Source organism: Sinocyclocheilus rhinocerous, unplaced genomic scaffold (assembly GCF_001515625.1).
Source record: "Sinocyclocheilus rhinocerous isolate Xijiao unplaced genomic scaffold, SAMN03320098_v1.1 scaffold1084, whole genome shotgun sequence".
Lineage (NCBI taxonomy): Eukaryota > Metazoa > Chordata > Actinopteri > Cypriniformes > Cyprinidae > Sinocyclocheilus > Sinocyclocheilus rhinocerous.
Window position 1 is genome coordinate 557,515 of NW_015656001.1, and position 20,064 is coordinate 577,578.

General features: G+C 36.3%; 2 protein-coding genes across 2 annotated transcripts in view; one reads left to right on the forward strand and one right to left on the reverse strand.

Moving 5' to 3' along the window:
* The window catches only part of LOC107719126 (sodium bicarbonate cotransporter 3), a 54,786-nt gene extending 52,115 nt beyond the window's left edge, over nt 1–2,671 (reverse strand). Inside the window, exon 1 of the mRNA XM_016526476.1 lies at nt 2,528–2,671. Within this exon, the coding sequence (XP_016381962.1) occupies nt 2,528–2,572 (45 nt within the window). The 5' untranslated portion in view covers nt 2,573–2,671. The remainder of the gene's footprint in view (nt 1–2,527) is intronic.
* Nucleotides 2,672–7,351: 4,680 nt separating this feature from the next.
* Nucleotides 7,352–9,317, forward strand: LOC107719151 (uncharacterized). The gene is made up of 6 exons (XM_016526519.1): nt 7,352–7,456; nt 7,543–7,626; nt 7,705–7,761; nt 7,845–7,925; nt 8,193–8,288; nt 8,997–9,317. Exons 1-6 carry the CDS (start codon nt 7,352–7,354, stop codon nt 9,315–9,317), a joined length of 744 nt encoding a protein of 247 aa, XP_016382005.1.
* Nucleotides 9,318–20,064: the final 10,747 nt, after the last annotated feature.

A 20,064-nucleotide genomic window follows, 5' to 3' on the forward strand; every position in this document is an offset into this window, starting at 1 on the left:
CAGTCGTTTCCTTCAGAAATACAGTGATATAAAAACACCCACACCGGGTTTCAACTTTGACACGTGCAGTGCTCATGTTTATTCAACGAAGTCAAAGCCTTTTGGAAAATCTATTTGTGGCAGTGAGTTTTGATATTGTGGAGGGCGCCACAAATAAATCAATGTATGGTAAACACTGAGAAGATCTAAATATTAAAAATTAAAATTAAACTTACATGCTTGAACTCTTTCATTTGATCCGGGTGTCTGTCTTTAAAGTGTTTTGTTAGTTTGATGCGTTTCCTCATTTTGAGGTCACCATGTCTCAGTGCTTTTATGAAGAGAGCGCATCTGCACACCTTTCGGATAGCGCATCAAGAACCGGGTTGACCGGGTACTCGGTACCACCGGTACTTAAAAAAACCTGGTACCGTAACGTTTTCATTTTTTTAGTACTGACTTGGTATCAAAGTACCGGGTCTTTTGACAACACTACTAACAACTTTCTACACCATTTTGTCAGTGTACCTGCACCAACATGTATGAAAGCTTATTTTGCCATGGAATAAAAATAGAATAAAAATAAATAAAAATGGTATCTGTGACGTTTTAACTCAGAATTCTGACTTTTTTCAGAATTGCGAGTTTATATGTAACAATTATGACTTTTTCCACTCAGAACTTGAAATTTATATCACACAATTCTGACTTTTTTCCTTAGAAGTCTGAGTTTACATCTCACAATTCAGTTTTTTTTTTTGTATAAAAAAAATAAATAAATAAATAAAAAATAAAGGTAAAAATCCTGACTTCTTTTCTCGCAATTATGATTTTATTTCACAATACTGACATTTCTTCTCAGAATTGCACATTTATATTCCACAATTCTTAGTTTATATCTCACAATTGTGAGTTTATATCTCAAAATTCTTTCTTTCTCAGAATTACCTTTTGTATTTTCTATTCCATGGCAAAAATAAGCTTTCAAAAACAAACTGGCAATTGTGGAAAGAGAGTAGCAAGTAGCAAGACAGAGAGTGTTATCTTGAGGTTTTGATAATATTAACCACACTGTACCTCTGTATCTGTAATGCACTGTCTGTAGGGGGGGGAAACAGCATAGCAATGACCCACAGGTTACTGTTTATATGAAAACACAAGCCCTTATGTTCTGCTTTGAAAAGATAAATCAAAAGTAACAATATTCACCCTGCTAACTTGAATGTAAATAAAACAATTATAAAATAAAAAAATGAATTCATCCTTTGCATGATCTCAAATGTTGCAAATCCAGCAAAATATCATACAAACACACCCGATGCTCTGAATGTAATACTATCTTAGCCGTCCGATGTCTGTTTCTGCTATGTATTGATGATTAGTCAAATCCATTGCATTTTGGATGTTATTATGAGACACAGACTGTCAGCCACTGCTTAGTGTTATTTAGTTTTCCATTTAAAACGTTTCTACTGAATTTACAAGCTTACTATGCACTTACTCAAAAGAAAAGTGTAAGCATATATTAAATGAACAATATTCATACGATATCTTTACTCAATAGTTGTTACGATTATTGTTACTTGTAGATGATAGTACTGTTCGTATGTAAATATACACACGCACTGAAAGCACATTAAGGCTGTTAGTATCTATTGACAGCGCAAATGATTTGTTAAGGGAAGGAAATATTTACTGAAGTCGTTATGACTACATGGAAATTAAGCTTCTGAGGAATGAAAGAGAGGGACAGAGGAAAGGGCACACTTACTCATACATACTTATGTAAATAATAATAGCAAGAGAGAGAAAATAATCAATTGTTTACTAGGCCTATACAAATTCATGTTAACTAATCTGACATTTTAAGATAGTCTCCCACTCACAAAAATAAGTGATGAAAATGAGACTTCAATATCAAGTGTTCATATCCTGAAAGGATGTCATTATGACTTATTTATTTAAAATTATAGAATAGAACGTAATTTTAAAAAGGAAAATATAATGGTAACGTTAACAGTTACAAACTGTGGACACAGTTTCTGTTTTCAAACAGCAAATCATCTCAGCTAAAAACGAAATACATGAAGACAGAATAAACACCAAACTCTTGCTTTAATGTTCATATATTTTATCAAAAAGGAACATTCTTTTGAGGAAAGACAATAAAACATTAAACAAAAGTTATAACGTGTATGTTTCGTGCCAGAGAGAGAGATTGATAGTCTACTGCGCTCGTCTTTCACCGTTATTGTGACGCAATGATCTAAACGACACTTCCTGGCAGAAGCGTGCTCACCCCAAAACAATGAAAGTACATTTCCACAGCCATACAATCTCAAAACAAACACCTACGAAGTGCACTAAGACGTGGATGCTCCTGGGTCGATAACAACCCAGAGGAAGTGATGCTTTAAGCCAGTCCACATCCATTTCCCTCATCCCCGTACCTTTCCTTTCTTTGAAATGAACGCGGGCAGAAACGCTCCAGGCTCCCGCAACAACTCCAATCTGAAGAGACAACAACAACAAATAACTTTATGCTTACTGTGGTTAGGAGGGGTTTCATCTGTTCGGCGCTATCTTCCTCCATTTGTTCAAACTGTGCACTTCTTCCGTCCCTCGCCGGACACTGATTTGAATATGATATTTCGAAAAGCCCCTTCGCTCGTGTCACAGCCACTGAGAGCGTGTGAATGGTATTTTTACATATATCTGGGTTCGGCAAATCCCGCCCTTTTGGAGATTGACAGGTGATTTCATCCGCTCACTCTCGAGCGACCGGCTTTTTTTCTAGCCAATCACGTCGCCGGAACGACGCTAGTATATGCATATTAATGAGGAGCGGAAGAGTTGATCGATTATTGGTTGGCCTGCAAAATCCACTAGGGAAAAGGACGAACTCGCGGTGAGGATGAGTGTGTGGAAAACTGAAAGTTTTGAAAGACGCATTATGGGGGTTTTTAAGCCTAATGTGTTGTAGAATGAGAGAGATAACAGTAAAAAAAAAGGGATGTCAAGAACTATCCAGCCTCTCAACAGCCCAAGCAGACAATTGTTGTACAGCAGGGGTCGTTAACCTTTACAGACTGACCACTACCTTGACTCCTAGCAAACCCAGAGACACAATATAGAAAGTTTATAATAACTTTCATTTAAAAACGTTATTGCATTATGCTAATCAGATCATTATTTAAATTTCATCCTAGTAGTTGCTAGTCCTATGTATGTGCTAAGTATGTGCAAACCCTGCAATAATAAAATGGATGACAAATAACACATATTGCTACTTATAGCCTAAGAAAATGTTTATATCTATACATATTGTTTATATTTATATATATTTTATTTTAGGTGCTCTAACGTTCTCAAACATTAACTCAAACTGTTTGCAGACCCTAAACGTCTCATAGTATATTGTAGTTTTGAACTTGAAGTCAATATTTTCTGTTGCATCAGTTTTACTTTAGTTCCCCACTGAATAATTTTTTAATGCCTAATAAAGGTCTATCATATTGCATATCGTAGTTGTAACTAGTCACTATTTATTTTTGTCAACAATTCTTTCTAAATTGGTCCTTTGTTGTGGCAAATGAGGACTGAACAAAACAAGCCTCAAATGCTAAAGTGTTCTTGTCCTAAAGTATATGACAATGTATTTCTTTATTTATCGTTATTGATGGAGTAATAGATAAAAGTTTTGTTTTATTTAAAAAAAAAAAACTTTTAGGCACAGCTATGCATGACTACTAATATCACTGATTATGAAAAAAGCTTTGAAAAAGACAAAAGACAAAAGAAAGACATCTGAAAAAGACAGATTGTAATTTTTAAATATTTTAATATTTTAAATAAAATAGTATTTTTTTTTGTTTCACGTTATGGCTGATATAGACTCGATTATTTATTTATTTATTTATTCACCAGACATTTCACGTACTGTAACTGATGCCAAGCCAACTGAGAATGCATTTCTATCCTTGTACTGCAACACCCCCTAGTGGTTGAGAAGTTCTCTGCATGCATTATCCTTTCATATGGGCTACAGTAGTTGATGACCGTCTTTTAACATAATGTCACATGACATTTTTCTGTGATTTTATTCCAACATTTAATTATTTAATTATTTGTTATTATTAGAATTGAAATAAAGGCATTTAAGTTAGGCTCCCTGTATTGTATTTTAACAAGCAAAACTATTACAGTGAACAGATTTTACATTGATTTGATGTTAAAAAAATACATTTACATTATGATGTTGAATCACTTATTTATCACTTACTTATTTATTAATCATTTGTTAATTATTTATTCTGATACTGAAGCTGGGACCTCTAGTCCTGTCACTCCAAAAACCTTGTCAGAAGTTGCAACTGAACCCACATCACCAGAAATCTCACAGTTTGACGCCTTAACCACTTGGCTTTTCTGACACTGTCGTAGGACAGCAATACACATGATCATTGCTTACTCATTTGCATAATGTGCCATGCTAACTTTTTTGAGTTGACCCTTTTGACTCAAAATGCCTCAATATCATCAAGTCTCTTCAAAAAAAAGTCCAGCAGTTAGGATATTTGTTCCTATCCTATAAAATCCTATTTGTATAACTGGAATTCACCCAATGTTTACATGTGATGTTTAAGAATCATTCTCTTCATATTTTGTGGAGGTGGAGTCTTGTGAGCAGCATGACTTCTTACTAGGAAAACAAATTGAAAAACAAAATGAAAATGACTCCAGATAAACACACCATCAATAATGATTCATTTCACATCTTCACATACTATTAATCTGAACGGATTTTAAGCTGGGGGCTGAAAATTTGTTACACAGTGTAAGTATTCTGCACATTTAACATTCTCTCTCTCTCTCTCTCTCTCTCTCTCTCTCTCTCTCTCTCTCTCTCCGTGTTTGTGGGTTAGGTAAAAGCTAGAATAAGCAGCTAGTATTGCAAATAATACCATTGCAAACTATTGTATATAAATCCTCTTTATTTGATCATTGTGTACTCAGTGTGGTTATTGCAGAAATATACTGAGTAGATGGCTGTTTTATATGATCATCCAGATCTTGTGTTGTGACTGGCAGGGTCAAGTGAACATCTTAAATTCCAAACTTTCTTTGGACCAGCAGAAAATCTCCGGTGTCATTATCTTTAGGTTGTACTTTTAAGTTGCATTGAAAAAAAACCCTGAAATCTAAATCAGCTGTCTTTGCCAATACTGTTTGTGTACCTTGTGATGTGTCGTCTGAGCAACTCTTCCAGTAAATCCTGATTTTCAGCTGTGAGAATGTGCACAGTGACATTTGCTTCCTCTTCCTCTTGGTTGACAGTAAAAAGAAAAGCATGCTTTTAACTTCTGTATGGTTAATGAATTGGAACTGATATTAGTATATTTGTATATAACTATGCATAACCACTTATGTCACTGATTATTGTAGTCACTATGGCTAACTTTGAGGCAACTGACAATAAACACTGCATGGAACCATGCACCACCTTAAAATGTCCACCTTCTGTCTTAACACTCTAGCCACATCCTTCTTTAAAAGTGTGTTTAGTTGTCTGGAATCTGACCTAGAAAAAGTAAATAACTCACTCCATTCTGGCATTTATCCAAGGAGTTGTTAGGCCTCTTCTAAAGAAGAGCAAGCTGGATAACTCAGTTTTGAACATCTATAGACCTATCACAATTGGCAATGGCAATTGGCAATGACAACTTCCGGTCTGGTTTCCAAACAAATTACAGCACAGAGACATCACTGATTAATAATTTTTTTAAAAAAAGAAAAGTGATGTGTGGCCAAGTATGGTTACCCATACTAGGAATTAGTGCTCTGCACACACACAGCAGTGAACACGCACACCGAGCAGTGGACAGCCATTTATGCTGCGGCACCCAGGGAGCAGTTGAGGGTTCAGTGCTTTGCTCCAGGGCACCTCAGTCGTGGTATTAAAGGTGGGAGAGAGCGCTGTACATTCACTCCCCCCACCTACAATTCCTGCTAGACCTGAGACTCGAACTCACAACCTTTGGGTTACGAGTCTGACTCTCTAACCATTAGGCCACGACTTCCCCAATTTTAATAATATAATATTCACCTAAATGCTGATACTAGTATTTGTATTGCTAGATCTCAGTGCTGCATTTGATACTTGTGACCACAATATGCTCCTCAACAGACTGGAACAGAGGGTGTAGGACTGTCTGAGACACTTTTCACATTGGTCTTACACATCTTGATGTTGAAAATGGCCCTATCATTTACTTACATTCTAAACTAAAGCTGGTACGTCTAGTCCTGTCACTGCAAAAACATTGTGTCAGAAGTGGGATTCGAACCCTCGACTTCCTTACAGAGGACCAGATGTCCCAACGTTGGATCTTAGCATCAGTTGAGTCTGGCACCATGACCACTCGGCCATCCTGACATGGCAGATTGATAACGATAAACTTGATGATCCTTGCTTCCTTGTGTCATGCTCATAACAAATAATAAACAAATACTGCTTTTAAAATCTTTTGAGTTGACCCTTGTGACTCTAAAAGCCTTAAGATCAACAAGTATAATGTATAATAAGTATAATGCAATGTTTACATCTTAAAACAGTGTGCCGTTTAAGAATAGTTCTCTTCATATTTTGTGGAGGCGGAGTCTTTCAGTCTGAGCTACAAGACTTCTTACTAGGAAAAACAAAATGAAAATGACTCCTGACACATAGTTGATCAATAATTATTCATAAGTACCATATCTTCACATACTACATGGATTTTAATTTGGGAGCTGAAAAATTATTACTTAGTGTAAGAATTCTGCTACTGTCTGTGTTTGTGGGTTAGGTAAAAGCTGGAATAAGCAGTTAGAACTAAATACTATTGCAAACTATCATGTATAAATCCTCTTTATGTGTTCAATGTGTACTCACTGTGGTTATTGCAAAAATATACTGAGTAGATGGTTGTTTTGTAAGTTCATGCAGATCTTGTGTTGTGACTGGCAGGGTCAAGTGAACATCTTCATTCCAAACTTTGCTTGGACCACCAGAAAATTGTGACATCTCCTTGAAAAAAAAACTGTAAATCTAAATCAGCTGTCACTGCCAACACTGTTTGCTTACTTTGCTTACTTTTTTGTCTAAACAACTCTTCCAGTAAATCCTGATTTTCTGCCATGACAATGTGCACAGAAACATTTGGTTCCTCTTCTTCTTGGTTGATAGTAAAGAGAAAAGCATGCTTTTAACTTCTGTAGGGTTAAAAAATTGGAACTGATAACAGAGTACATAAGTACATCAGAGTTTTTAACTGAAAACATTAGTTTCTTACAGTTCCCATCCCAACACATATTTCTTTCAGTGCATTTAAAGATGCCTAGACGTGATGATGTGACCAGCTTTCTGCAGCAGTCAGTGTCACCTTTTGACCAGCGTGTGGTGTCTAAATTCCTGAAGATCAGGCCAAAGATTCTGGGGGTAAAACAAACTGAAACACTTGAATTTTTCATTTTGATTTGAGGGGAAATGAGGAAACAGATGCTGTCTTGTTTTATATCTTACAGGTTTTGGAAATATCAACAGGTATAACAATGTTAATCTTAACAATCTGGACAGGATTTTTATATCTCCTCTGGCCATGTTTAATTGTAAGTATTTAATGTCAACATCATAACAGCATTGTGCAATGAACATATGCTGAATAATATTCATTATCTTCACTGCAGTCGATTTTAACCGGATCTGTGACGGTGTCAGCCGCATGTACACATAACACATGTCGGGTTAGTCTGAATATCTAATAAAAATTATTTTACTTTTTATTAGATTATAATGCATTACATTTTCCCCATTGTTCCCATTTCAGGTCAGAATCTCACAATTTCTAAACTGTTTCAATGCCATAGCAGCTGCTATCTCCATCCCACTTCACTGTCTTGACAGTGATGTAAGTGTCTGTATAGATGTCCTGCTTTCATTCTTACAAAATTAAAACATATCTGCAAAACTTACATTCTAACCATACAAAGTGCTAATACTATCAACTATAAACATTGTTTTAATTGTAGCCTATTTAAGCTCCACACTAATATGTCCTTTATAACATTTATATCACTCATGTGCAGTTTCTGTCAGCTTCTTAAAGATAAATATTTATAACTAATAATAAAATGTGTTTTAGGTTATAATGTCTACTGTCTGTGTACTCACTCAGGGTGTGACACTAATTCTCTTGGTTTTCTGTGATGCTCTGGTCTTCATCATCTCTGTTATAGTTGCCTCGTCTTCCTGTGACTGCTGCAGGATGAAGGTAAAAAGATTCAGTTCAAAGATCTTACTTAAAACTGAAAAAATATATATACTTTTGTCATTATTTACTTGCCCTCATGCCATTCCAAACCACTACTTTTCTTCTGTGGAACACATAATGAAGATGAATGAGGACGGGCTCTTTCACTCTGTAAAATGAAAAAAAAAGCACCATAAATGTAGTCCATATGTTCATGCTCACTATATATTATAAGCCTTGTTAAGACATAGGATAAAGCAAAGTCAGCCTTAGCTCTTCTTTTGAAAGATATTTTTTTCAGTGAATCAGATGAGCTTACAAAAACTCACAAAAGCAGTCTGACATAAAAACAGTTTCATTTAATGATTGTTTTATACTCATAAGAAGCAACTGATTCAACCATGATATAAGAGGGTGTTTATTTCAAAATTAAGTTAACTACAATCAATTTTATAATAATTTATTTCTAAATGTGGAAATGCAGAAATAATTGTATATTAGATTTACATATTAGCACTTTCATTCACACAGAAAGAGGCACTTTTTATATTTCATCCTTATGATTATTTGACTGCATTTTTGACAGAAGCAACCTCATTTGCCTATCCATTCTGATTAGTTAATTAACTGGCACTAGGTGTCACTACATCCCCTTTAGATTTACAAGCAATAATGAATGCAACACAATAATGATGTTCTATTTTTGTTGTGTTCTCTGTCTCTTTCAAGTCAAGACATGTTGCAGTCAGTTACATAAACCGAGATGTGCCTTATATGACTGACAACAATATTGTGCAATCAGGCCCTTTTGCACCTCCACCAAATTATGATCCGAGTCCTTTAGAGCCTCCACCAAAATACCATCCAAGTCCTCTTGCACCTCCACCAAAATACTATCCATATCCTACACATCCAGCAAACTACAACCCAAGTTCTTCAGCACCGCCACCAAACGATGATCCAAGTCCTTCTGCACCTCCACCAATCTTTGATCAAAGTCCTTCAGTACCTCCACCAAACTATGATGCAAGTCTTCTGCCCCTCCACTAAGTTATGATCCAGGTCTTTCTGAACCTCCACCAAGCTACAATCCATGTCCTTCTGCACCTTCAGTGAACTATTAGGTAATTAAGAGGCCATTTCTAGCCTGTTGAAGAAATCAGTTGCATTTTTCAAGCTCCTTACTTTCTGGATATAATTTATAATTTCCAAAGACACACTCTTAAAACAATGTGACAGTTCCATATTTTCAGCATTCATTTGTGTTACCTCATAAGCATCCTTTATAAGTGCACAAGTTCACAACTGTAAACGCTTTTTTTCCCCATTGTTTTTATAACCTTAAATTTGAGTTTGAAATTCTGTTATAATCGACACGTCACAGAAACTAACATTAGAGATTATATTGTATTTAATATTGTAATGTTAAACGCATTACTTTTTACTATAATTATTAGATGTATGTGTGTAAATACAATATAAGATATTAGTCATCATAAAACATTGTCTCTGCCAGCTCATTCAAGTGTTTGGTATTTTATGACATTTAATCAAAATAGCAGATAGGACCAGTGTTATAAAAAGAAACATAATGCTGCATACTGTATGCTATAGTAGGCTACACATCCCAGATGTTTCAGAAACATCTATCCATCCATTTTCCAAACCTCTTGTTGAGTCACGGGGATGCTGGAAATGCTCAAATGTCTCATGGAAAACACAGCAGTGTGCTGTGAGGTTCAGGTAACACCAGTCTTAAAGGTGGGGTAAGTAATTTCTGTTAGCCAATGTTGATATTTCAAATCACCAAAACAAACACGCCCCTTCCCCAAAAGGGTCTCGCCCCTATTTTGATAGCTCCGCCCCACACATACGTACGCAATCAAGGCAACGATTAGTTCTGGGAAACAAAGCAAAACCAATGTTACACTGTGTCAACACCGGACGCAAGCGGCGCAGCGCAACAACATACTATAGAACTCATTATAATCAGTGATGCTGTGTACACTGGATGCGGCGCAGCGCAACACGACAAATCCCAGACAGAAAACTGCTGCTGCGTTCTATTTATGACGTATTGACACAAATTTCAAATGATTTTCAACGGTCGCTTTATCGCGTCCAGTGTAGACAGACTTTAGCTGTTGCGGTGCGGCGCAACAATTGTCGCGTCCGGTGTAGACACAGTGTTACTCACCTATTGAGAAGAAACAAAGCAACCTCGGCGTCCGATCGCAGGCCTTCCGCTCCTTGGTCCTCCACATCATGAGTAGACATGCCCTTTACTGCTGATTGGCTACAAGTTTGTTTTGGTACTCGGCCCGACTCAGTTTTCTAAAGCGTTTTTGAAAAAATGCATATACCTACCTATAGCCCACATATTGATCTGGAGTCTCTCCTGGATTTAGCACGTAAATCATATTGGACGCAGTTGTTTTTTACAGATAGGCTATGTTAAATATTGAAGTTTGGATAATTCAATTGACACTGTATCTTTACTTTGAGCATTCGGAAACAAAACATCTTTCCAACTGTAATCCTGTGTATATATGATTATATTGGAATGTTGGAAATACTTGCCGCTGCATGTCATGTGAGAGAAACCGCGGCATCAGGTGGAGTTTAGTAAACACACACGGACGGATAGAGGAGGCCTTCTTGCTGTGAGGCGACAGAGCCACTGATCACTGCCACCAATAGCAGCAGAAACATGCATAAATAGTAGGATACTTGGGATGTGGAGTCTCATAAACTGCTTCTTTCCTAGATTAGGCTACAACTTGAAAAGAAATAGAAAATGAAAATGACAAGACCTAAGACAAGAGCAACATAAATGTAAAGTAATCTCGTAATATATTGATTATTTTCCTCAGATTGTAAAACAAATCTTTCATAGTCCTACTGCTAATCTGAATTAGCAAAGTTGGAGGAAGATACTAGCCTATTACTTATTGTGCATTTTGTGGAATAAAAATTAAATTACTAATACAACCTTAGTTTAGACCTTTAGATCTTATGCATTGTGACTGGCAGATCAAACAAACATGATCTTTCCAAGCTTTGTATTAGAAAACAGTAGTGTCGCTTGTCCCCCTATTACAATTAAATATATATATAGAGAGAGAGAGCTTTCCATGTAGGACCTGAGCAACATAAATCAAGTAAATCCAGATTTTCAGCTCCAGTGTAAACGGTGACAGTTGCAACCATGGTTTCTTTTGTGTTTGATTTCTCTGTGGCTGACAGTAAAGAGAAAAGCATGTTATTAAGTCATGTCATTTGACCAGTATGTGGTGTCTAAATTCCTGCAGATCAGACCACAGGTCGTCGGGGTAAAGCGAACTGTCCCACTTCAAGATTTTTTTCTGCTAATATTAATTTTGGGGTAATGAGGAAATGTTCACCATCTTGTTTTATATTTTACAGGGTTTGGAAATAGTATTAGGCATAACGATGTTTGCCTTAACAATCTGGAAAGGGTTATTTTACATTTTGTGGGCTTCTATCATTGCAAGTCTTTTATTTCAGTATCAGAGCAATATTGTGCATTGAGCAAATGTTTAAACAATATATTTTCTTCACTGCAGTCAGTTTTAATTGGATCTTTGACGGTGTTAGCTGCACACAAACGTACCATACGATGGGTTTGTCTGAATCTCTTAAGTATTTTACATTTCATTTTATTTGAATGAGAATAATATCAGAATACAATAAATTATATTTTATACATTTTTGATTTACCTAAAGAGCCTTTCTCATTTCAGATCAGAGCCTCACAATCTCTAAACTACCTCAATGCTATAGCATCTATTTTCTCCATCCCATTTCATGGGTTTGCGAATGATGTAAGTATACAGACTTCCTGCTTGAAATACATGAGATCTGCAAAAATCACTTACTCCAGAAGAGCACTTGCATTTATGTTGGTTGGTATTAAATGCATCAGTTACCAATTATTTAGTTATACTTAATACTAATCTCTCCTTTATGCTGTTTATATCAACCTAGTTGAACTTTAGTACAATTTCCTCAAGACAAATAATTCGAGCTAATGCAAAAATGAGTTTTAGTTCATAATCCTCCTGCCTCTAATATTCACTCAGGGTGTGACTCTTATTGTATTGATGGTATGTGATGCTCTGATCGTCGTCTTCTCCATTACTGTTGCCTCAACTTCCTGCTGCAGGCCAAAGGTAAAACTCAAGACGTGGTTTAAAGATTCTTACTTAATAGGATAGCTGACACAAAAATTACAATTCTGTCATCATTTACTCAACCACATATCCTTCCAAACCTGTATGACATACAACACAGCTTATTTCAGTGAAAAAACCCATATAACAAATTAATCACATTTATATATCACAGCAGATCTCTATTCATTCAGATGAACAATGCCATCTTCAACTTTTGTTCATGTGCATAACAGATGCTATGGATGAACTTAATAGTTAATTTATGTATTATATTATACTTTTTATATATATATATCTGTGGTATTATGCTTATACTCACACTAAATGTAAATGAGAATGAAATGTAAAATTACTGTTTTTACTGCTCATGCAAAATATTCTGGTTTAAAATCTCACCGTTTAGCATGTTGAGATTGGGAGGAGCTGAGCATGTTTATCTAACTTGTCCATAGACTTCCATTGTAGTTGCAGATTTTTTATATTAGTCATAAACATTCATGCAAAAATCATCATGCAAGTGCTTTCAAATGTTTGTTATTTTATAGCATTTTTTCAGAATAGCAACTAGTGTTATAAATAAAGGAACATATTTCTGCATATTGTATATAGGCCCAGAATAGTGTGAAGTTTCAGAAATTTTCTACAATTTTTTCCGAATTTTAGGTGGAGTCTCATAAACTGCTTTGTAGGTGAACTACAACTGAATAAGAAAGAGAAAATAAAAATGACAAGACATAAGACAAAAGCAACATCAAGTTAAATCAATCAATTATTATTTTGCTAATATTATAGAACAGTAGTACATGTACTACTGATCTGAATGGACAGGAAGCTGAGATGAAGATTACTGTACACTTTGTGGAATAAACTATCAAGCTTCATTTAAAAAGAGGCTTACATTTTTTATCTTTATTTGTGTTGATGTAGCCACCACTTGTGATTTTAAATAAATATGTGAAGTTGTGTAAAAGGTAAAAAAAAAAAAAAAGGTAAAATTAATGTTATTGCATGATCATGTTTATAATTTTTTGGAAATCTATAAAATAATGCCATCTTTATAGCCTAATTTTTAGTTTGTACTCTGACTTGCTTCTGCTAAAATTACAACCAAATAAATCAACAATTTATTTAGTTTCACATTGTTTCATTGCCTTCTCATGTGTCAACTGTAAGAACGAAAGTGAATCGAAAGTTAAATCACTGATGAAACAGATCTTAATAATATACGTTTTGATCTTTAAGAGTTCTCAAAAGGGTATTCAGCGTCTTTCGCTAATCTTGACGACAATCGCTTATTTATAATAAATTCAGCACATTCAAATCTTGTTGGATCTTAGCTTTGGTTTACAATCATTGAACTTACTCTTTCTCAAAATTACTGTTGCTCGTGTTTAAAGGAAAACATTTCATAAAATAAGAATGTGCAGGTGTGTGTCGTATCCATGCACTCCAGCAGAGGGCGTACAAGGGGCAAATAAACAACACGTCATTGTGTAAAATATGAACATTTGTTATTTATTTATTTATTTCGGCTAATTTTTATTTTGTACCCTTTTATTACTTGAGTTCAGAACTCATGAAATAAACCAAAAATGAACACTAAAATACGTCACGAAAGAATTAGAACGTGTCACGTGTCAGTATTTAAAGGCTTGGAACTCACTAGCTCATTTTGTTGGTAGAAGTTTCGGAGTAGTCTGTTTTCAGAGTGAAAAAAAAACTGTGTTATCATGGTACTGTTTTCACGACTACAGAAAGCGTTGAAAGTGGAGCGTGCACACGAACCCCAACCCTGTGTGCCGCTCAAATTCCCGCCCATCCCGGCGGAAAACCCTCCTCATCGGCTCGATGAGACGCCTGCTGGTGCTGATGTGATAGATGAAGGGAGAAAGGAGGCAGGGAAACGAGAAAAAGAAGGTGTTATAAACAAACATTGCTTTTCTATGCTTTGCTTTTAAACCTTACCTACTCTTTGCCTTAAGTGGCTCGGTGTAGGAGACATTTTCATGTTAGCAGATGTTTTGATGTCTGAGTTCAGGGGCTTTGTGATCTGTACTGTGCTGTCTCACAGCTGGGAGTGTGTGTGTGTGTCAGACTGACAAGCAGTGTTTTTACAGGACAAGTGCTCTCAGGCGTCGCTGAAACTGCTGTGTGTCTAACAAACAGAGAAGAGATGAGACTTTCGGAGATTCTGAGATTAGATGAGAAGAGAAATTCCTCCGGGATGAAGGTCATTCTTTCTCCGACTGTTTATGGAAGATGCCCAGTCTGGAATGATCTGCTTGATTTCACTGGATATGGTAAAGCAGAAGCAGGCATCTACCATTCATTTTTTTACTTTTAAAGTGGAGCATGCACACGAACCCCAACCCTGTGTGCCGCTCAAATTCCCGCCCATCCCGGCGGAAAACCCTCCTCATCGGCTCGATGAGACGCCTGCTGGTGCTGATGTGATAGATGAAGGGAGAAAGGAGGCAGGGAAACAAGAGAAAAAGAAGAAGAGGTTTTGGAGATGTCGCCTTCTTCACTTTTTCAGCCAAAGAGGAACATACAACGTGGCTAAAGCAGAGAAAGTGAACCAGAGTGAGGCGGGATCGTTTCTGACTCTTACTGATGGTAAAAATACGTATGATGATAAAAGTTTGGAAATTCTTTAGGGAAACTTCTGTTGTTCTCGTGTAGGCCTACAACAACAAAAAAATCAATGGCCCAGATACTGCTTACATTATCACACCAAACATATTAGAGGGACAGTTAAAGATCCCACATGAAATTAATGTAAAGATTTTTAGCCTGTTTACAGTTAACTAAAACCATAAAAATAATTTTCGTTACTTTGAATTATAGAAACGTAAGCTGAAATTAAATAAAATATTTTAAAACAGTAAAATCATTTCAACTAGTTGTCAAAGCAACATTTTTTATTTTAATTTAGTTTAACTTCGTGTACTAAAATAACTCAAACTAAATCTGAAATATAAATGAATATTAACTATGTATTAAAAACAAAACAATAACTAATAAAAATGACAAAAACACACAACAAAACTAATAAAACCTTAAATTTAAAATGAAGCCTAAAAAAAATAGTAAAATGATAAATTTTTGTTATTAATATTCCCTCTTTAGATCAGATTTCTCTACAACACATCCCTATTGTAGAGATCCATGATCATCAAGAAGCTCCAGCCTCTGAAGTCCTCCCTGCTGTAGAGGAACAGCTGGAGCAGGACGTCCTCCAACATCAGGATGTCCACACTCCAGTTAGTTCCTCTGAAGTTGACAAAGTGGAAGAGCTGGACAGGGGTACATTTACTGCCATAATCCAATTCTCACTTTCCCAGTAAAACAAATCATTTTACTTTATTTGGAGATTATTTATTTATTTATTTATTTGCTCAAAAGTGAACTTTACTGTAATTTAAGTATGCAATATTTTATTCATATTATTGGTATTCCCCACTTTAGATCAGACTTCTCTACAGCTCATCCCCATTGTAGAGATCTATGGTCTTCATGAAGCTGTAGAGGAACAGCTGGAGCAGGACGTCCTCCAACATCAGGACGTCCACACTCCAATTAGTTCCTCTGAAGTTGACAAAGTGGAAGAGCTGGACAAGGGTAAATTTACTGCCATAATCTAAAACAATACACACATTCTCGCATTCCCATTTTTCAAACGTTCCCTAAATGAAGAACCATTCTAATTTGAATATGCGATATTTCATTCCTATTATTTATCTGATTTAATTAATGTTATTGGTATTCCCCTCTTTAGATCAGACTTCTCTACAGCAAATTGTAGAGATTCATGATCTTGGAGAAGCTCCAGTCTCTGAAGTCCTCCCTGCTCCTGAGGAACAGCTGGAACAGGACGTCCTCCAACCTCAGGACGTCAAAACTCCAGTGAGCTCCACTGAAGATGAAGCGGAGGAGCCAGACCACAGTAAGAATAATAAATAAATGAGAATAAGTAACAAAAATGTAATTACATATGAGAAGTTTAACATTTGTTTATCTTTTAATAGGCCACATTTTCTGGAGATATGAATTCGGTCACAAGCTGGGTGAAGGAGGCTACGGCTGTGTGCATGCAGGAACTCGATGCGAGGATGGCCTGAAGGTTTCATTTGTTTACTTACTCCTTTTTTACTTACAAAACTTTCCATTCAGTATTCATGACTGGACTGATCTCTGTGCACATGCTAACTGTTAGTTCTTTGTTTTGTTGATCAGGTGGCTGTGAAAATTGCTGACAAGACACCAAATACGCCATATATCAGAGTTGTAAGTAGCCTGCGCTCTTTATATTATTGCTTCTCAGTCACTGTTTCCCGTTTCTAACATCTCATATTCATGTTAATCTGAGAAAACACCTCCATCTAAGCATCATATATTCTTTCTTTTAGCCTGGTCATCCCAGACGCCTCCCCTTAGAGATCGGCCTGACACTCATGGCCAATAAGTGCCCCAGCGTCCCGCAGATAATCAAACTCCTGGACTGGCAGGACGACCCGGACCACTACGTAATGGACTTGAAGCGGCCCATGCCCTGCATGAGCGTGTTTAATTTAGTGAAGCTCCGACAAAGGCTCGATGAGAAGATGGCAAGACATGTTATGTGGCAGGTCATTCATGCTGCTAACACTTGCTGTGAGCGCGGCGTCTTCCACCGAGATATTAAATTGGAGAACCTCCTGGTGAACCCGGACACGTGGGAGGTCAAGTTGATCGACTTCGGGTGCGGCACACTCATGAAGGACTCCGCCTACATGGCCTTCAATGGTATGCTTGATGATTTGCTAGCGGGTTGTTTAACTCCTGCTGTAAATGTCTTCGAAATGAATTCAATATCAAAATTTCTTCCCTTTAGGCACAGACATGTTCTGTCCACCGGAGTTTGATTTTGACGGCAAGTACCACGCAAAGCCGGCGACAGTTTGGTCATTGGGGATGCTGCTGTTCGTGATGGTGTGCGGGTATTATCCAGACGAGAAAGACCTGCACAGGATCAGTAAGAACGACTGGTCGGACCCTGACCTGTCACAAGGTGAGATCTTCATCAAAGAACAAAGCTGGACAAATTGAATTCTAAATATGAAAGTATACCATTTGAAATCTAAATATAAAAGGTGTAACATACTGTATTGGTTAATGATCAGACATCTCTCTCATCTTTTTGGACAGAATGCTGCCAGATGATCCACGATTGTCTGCAGCCTGATCCGCAGCGGAGACTCATCCTGGAAGAGATGCAGCTCCATGACTGGCTTATGGTACTACCATTAGAGTCTATGATTTGCTAAATGTTTTGTTCATATAATCAGTCAAATTTACTCAAAATGTAATAATATACTTAGATTAATGACACTGATTTATGTTGTTGTTTCAGGTCGTGGAGTAAGACATGGAGAGCAACAAAAACAACTCCGTCACGGCCACTCTGTTGTTAGTGGCCTTTCCATCCCTCCACTTTGGCCTTGGTGTCTTGTGTCCTGATAGCACCTGGCACCTTAAATATTATTTATATTTATACTTTGTTCTAGATGTTTGTGTTAAGTTTTAGGATATTTGCATTTGTATTAAGATATTTATAAGGAATGGGTAATGTGTAATTGTAATTTTTGTAAGTATAATAGTAGTATAATAATAGAATAAATATATTAGAATAAGTATAATGTATTAAGATAAAGATATTTGTATTTGTATTAAGATATTTATGCACTGTTATATTAGCAGAGTGACTGTAAATTGGACTACTGTAATCAGTCTCTCTCTCTCTCTATATATATATATACATATATATTAAAAAAATAAACAAAAAGTAGTCTTCCATTCACCACTATACACTCATCCATGACACAAAATGTTAGTGTAGTGTACACAAATATTCAGAAATGTCAAAATGACAAAAAAATTATGTTCACTTCACACAAAAACACATCCTGTTAGCCTGACAGAATATTTGATTTTACTGTAATAAGTACTAACTATAAGATTTATAAAGCACATTTGGCCTAGCGTGTATACTGTACGTTCAATTGACAACACATTGAGCACTTAGCATACAATGTAACAGTCGACTGAACATGTAGCCTAGTTATGTAGTCATTTCTGTACTCAAAATTAATACTTTGTTCATTTTACATATAGAAACAACCTTATGATGACCAGATTTGCAGTGTCATGCCGTGTCAATTCAAAGACCAAAATGAATATCTTTCCCAAGAGAAAAATTCACTGTCAAAAGTGAGTTCTGAGCACTGACTCTCCAAAGTTTTGCTTTAGCATTTAGCACAATTTAGCATTGTTCTTCCCCCTGTCCGCAACCCTTTTAGAACAAACCTTAAACATACCAGTTGAGAACCACCGGTATAAAATAAATTGGTGACTCGGTCATGCATTTATTCAAAGCAATTAAAAGCCCTTGAAGAAAATCATTGCCTCAGAGAAATAGCACAACAGCATTTTGTTTTAAATAATTTAATACATTTTAAAATTATTTGGTTTACTACATTTGACCTGTGTATCACACTAAACATACAAAATAACAAGAAATATTTAATCCATAATCCATTAAATGATGCACTGATAGTGTAACTGTGACCCTTCTATGTGAATGGAGAGCAGAACACCGGAGTACGGCTCAAACTACCCAACGACAGTGTAGCACAGACGGAGGTCCATTGTGTACAGCACCTAAAACACCCTTTACACTATTAACATCTTTTCAGGTACACTTGAACACAATTTCAACTCATTTAAATGGGTGTTTTGTACATCAGGTCAGAAATATTGGAGATACTTAGATACAAACATATTTAGAAACAAATCAAACTCACGGTTATCTCGCTTGTGTGTTAAATGAAAAAAGGAGAATCACTCAAATCAATGAATACACAGCAAAGTGCCAAGATTCTCCTAATCGCATCAGAATGACAAAGGGCTAGGTAATCAGAGATCTGGATTTCAGTCCGTCGGTTTAACAGGTGACGGTTGGCTTTTATCGCAATTGTTTTCAGGAACATTGCTATAGCAATTGAGCTCCGGCTGCTCATATATTATTTCAAACATCCTGGAACACAAAAGCTACCATCAAAGTGAAACTGCACCACCAACAATTCTGTATTAAACATTAAAAAAAATTTCAATAAAAATAAAAAAACAACAAGAATAAAACCCTACAGGCATAAAAATATATTCCTCTTTTTGTTTTCATGATACATTTCTAGTACACTAAGTTTAATTCACATCAAGTATAGAACATCTCAAAGCAGAAGCACTATATTCACTCACATCATAAGCTTGAGTTGAACTATGTGTTTGACACGGACACACTGTGCACTGCAGCTCTTTAGGGAAATTCATTCTCATGTATTTTGTGCAGAGATTCCTCCTCTGAATGTAAACTGAGCTCCCAGCTCGTCTTGAACTATTTACTGCAGCATGTTACCACAGACACACGTCCGAGTGATTGTTCACATTCACGATAATAATATGAAATTAGTGCTGAGGCAGCACAGAATATTGCACGTTCAAACGCTTGAGACACAATTGTACTCTGTACAGTATGTACACAATATCTGTGCACTGTGTCTCCA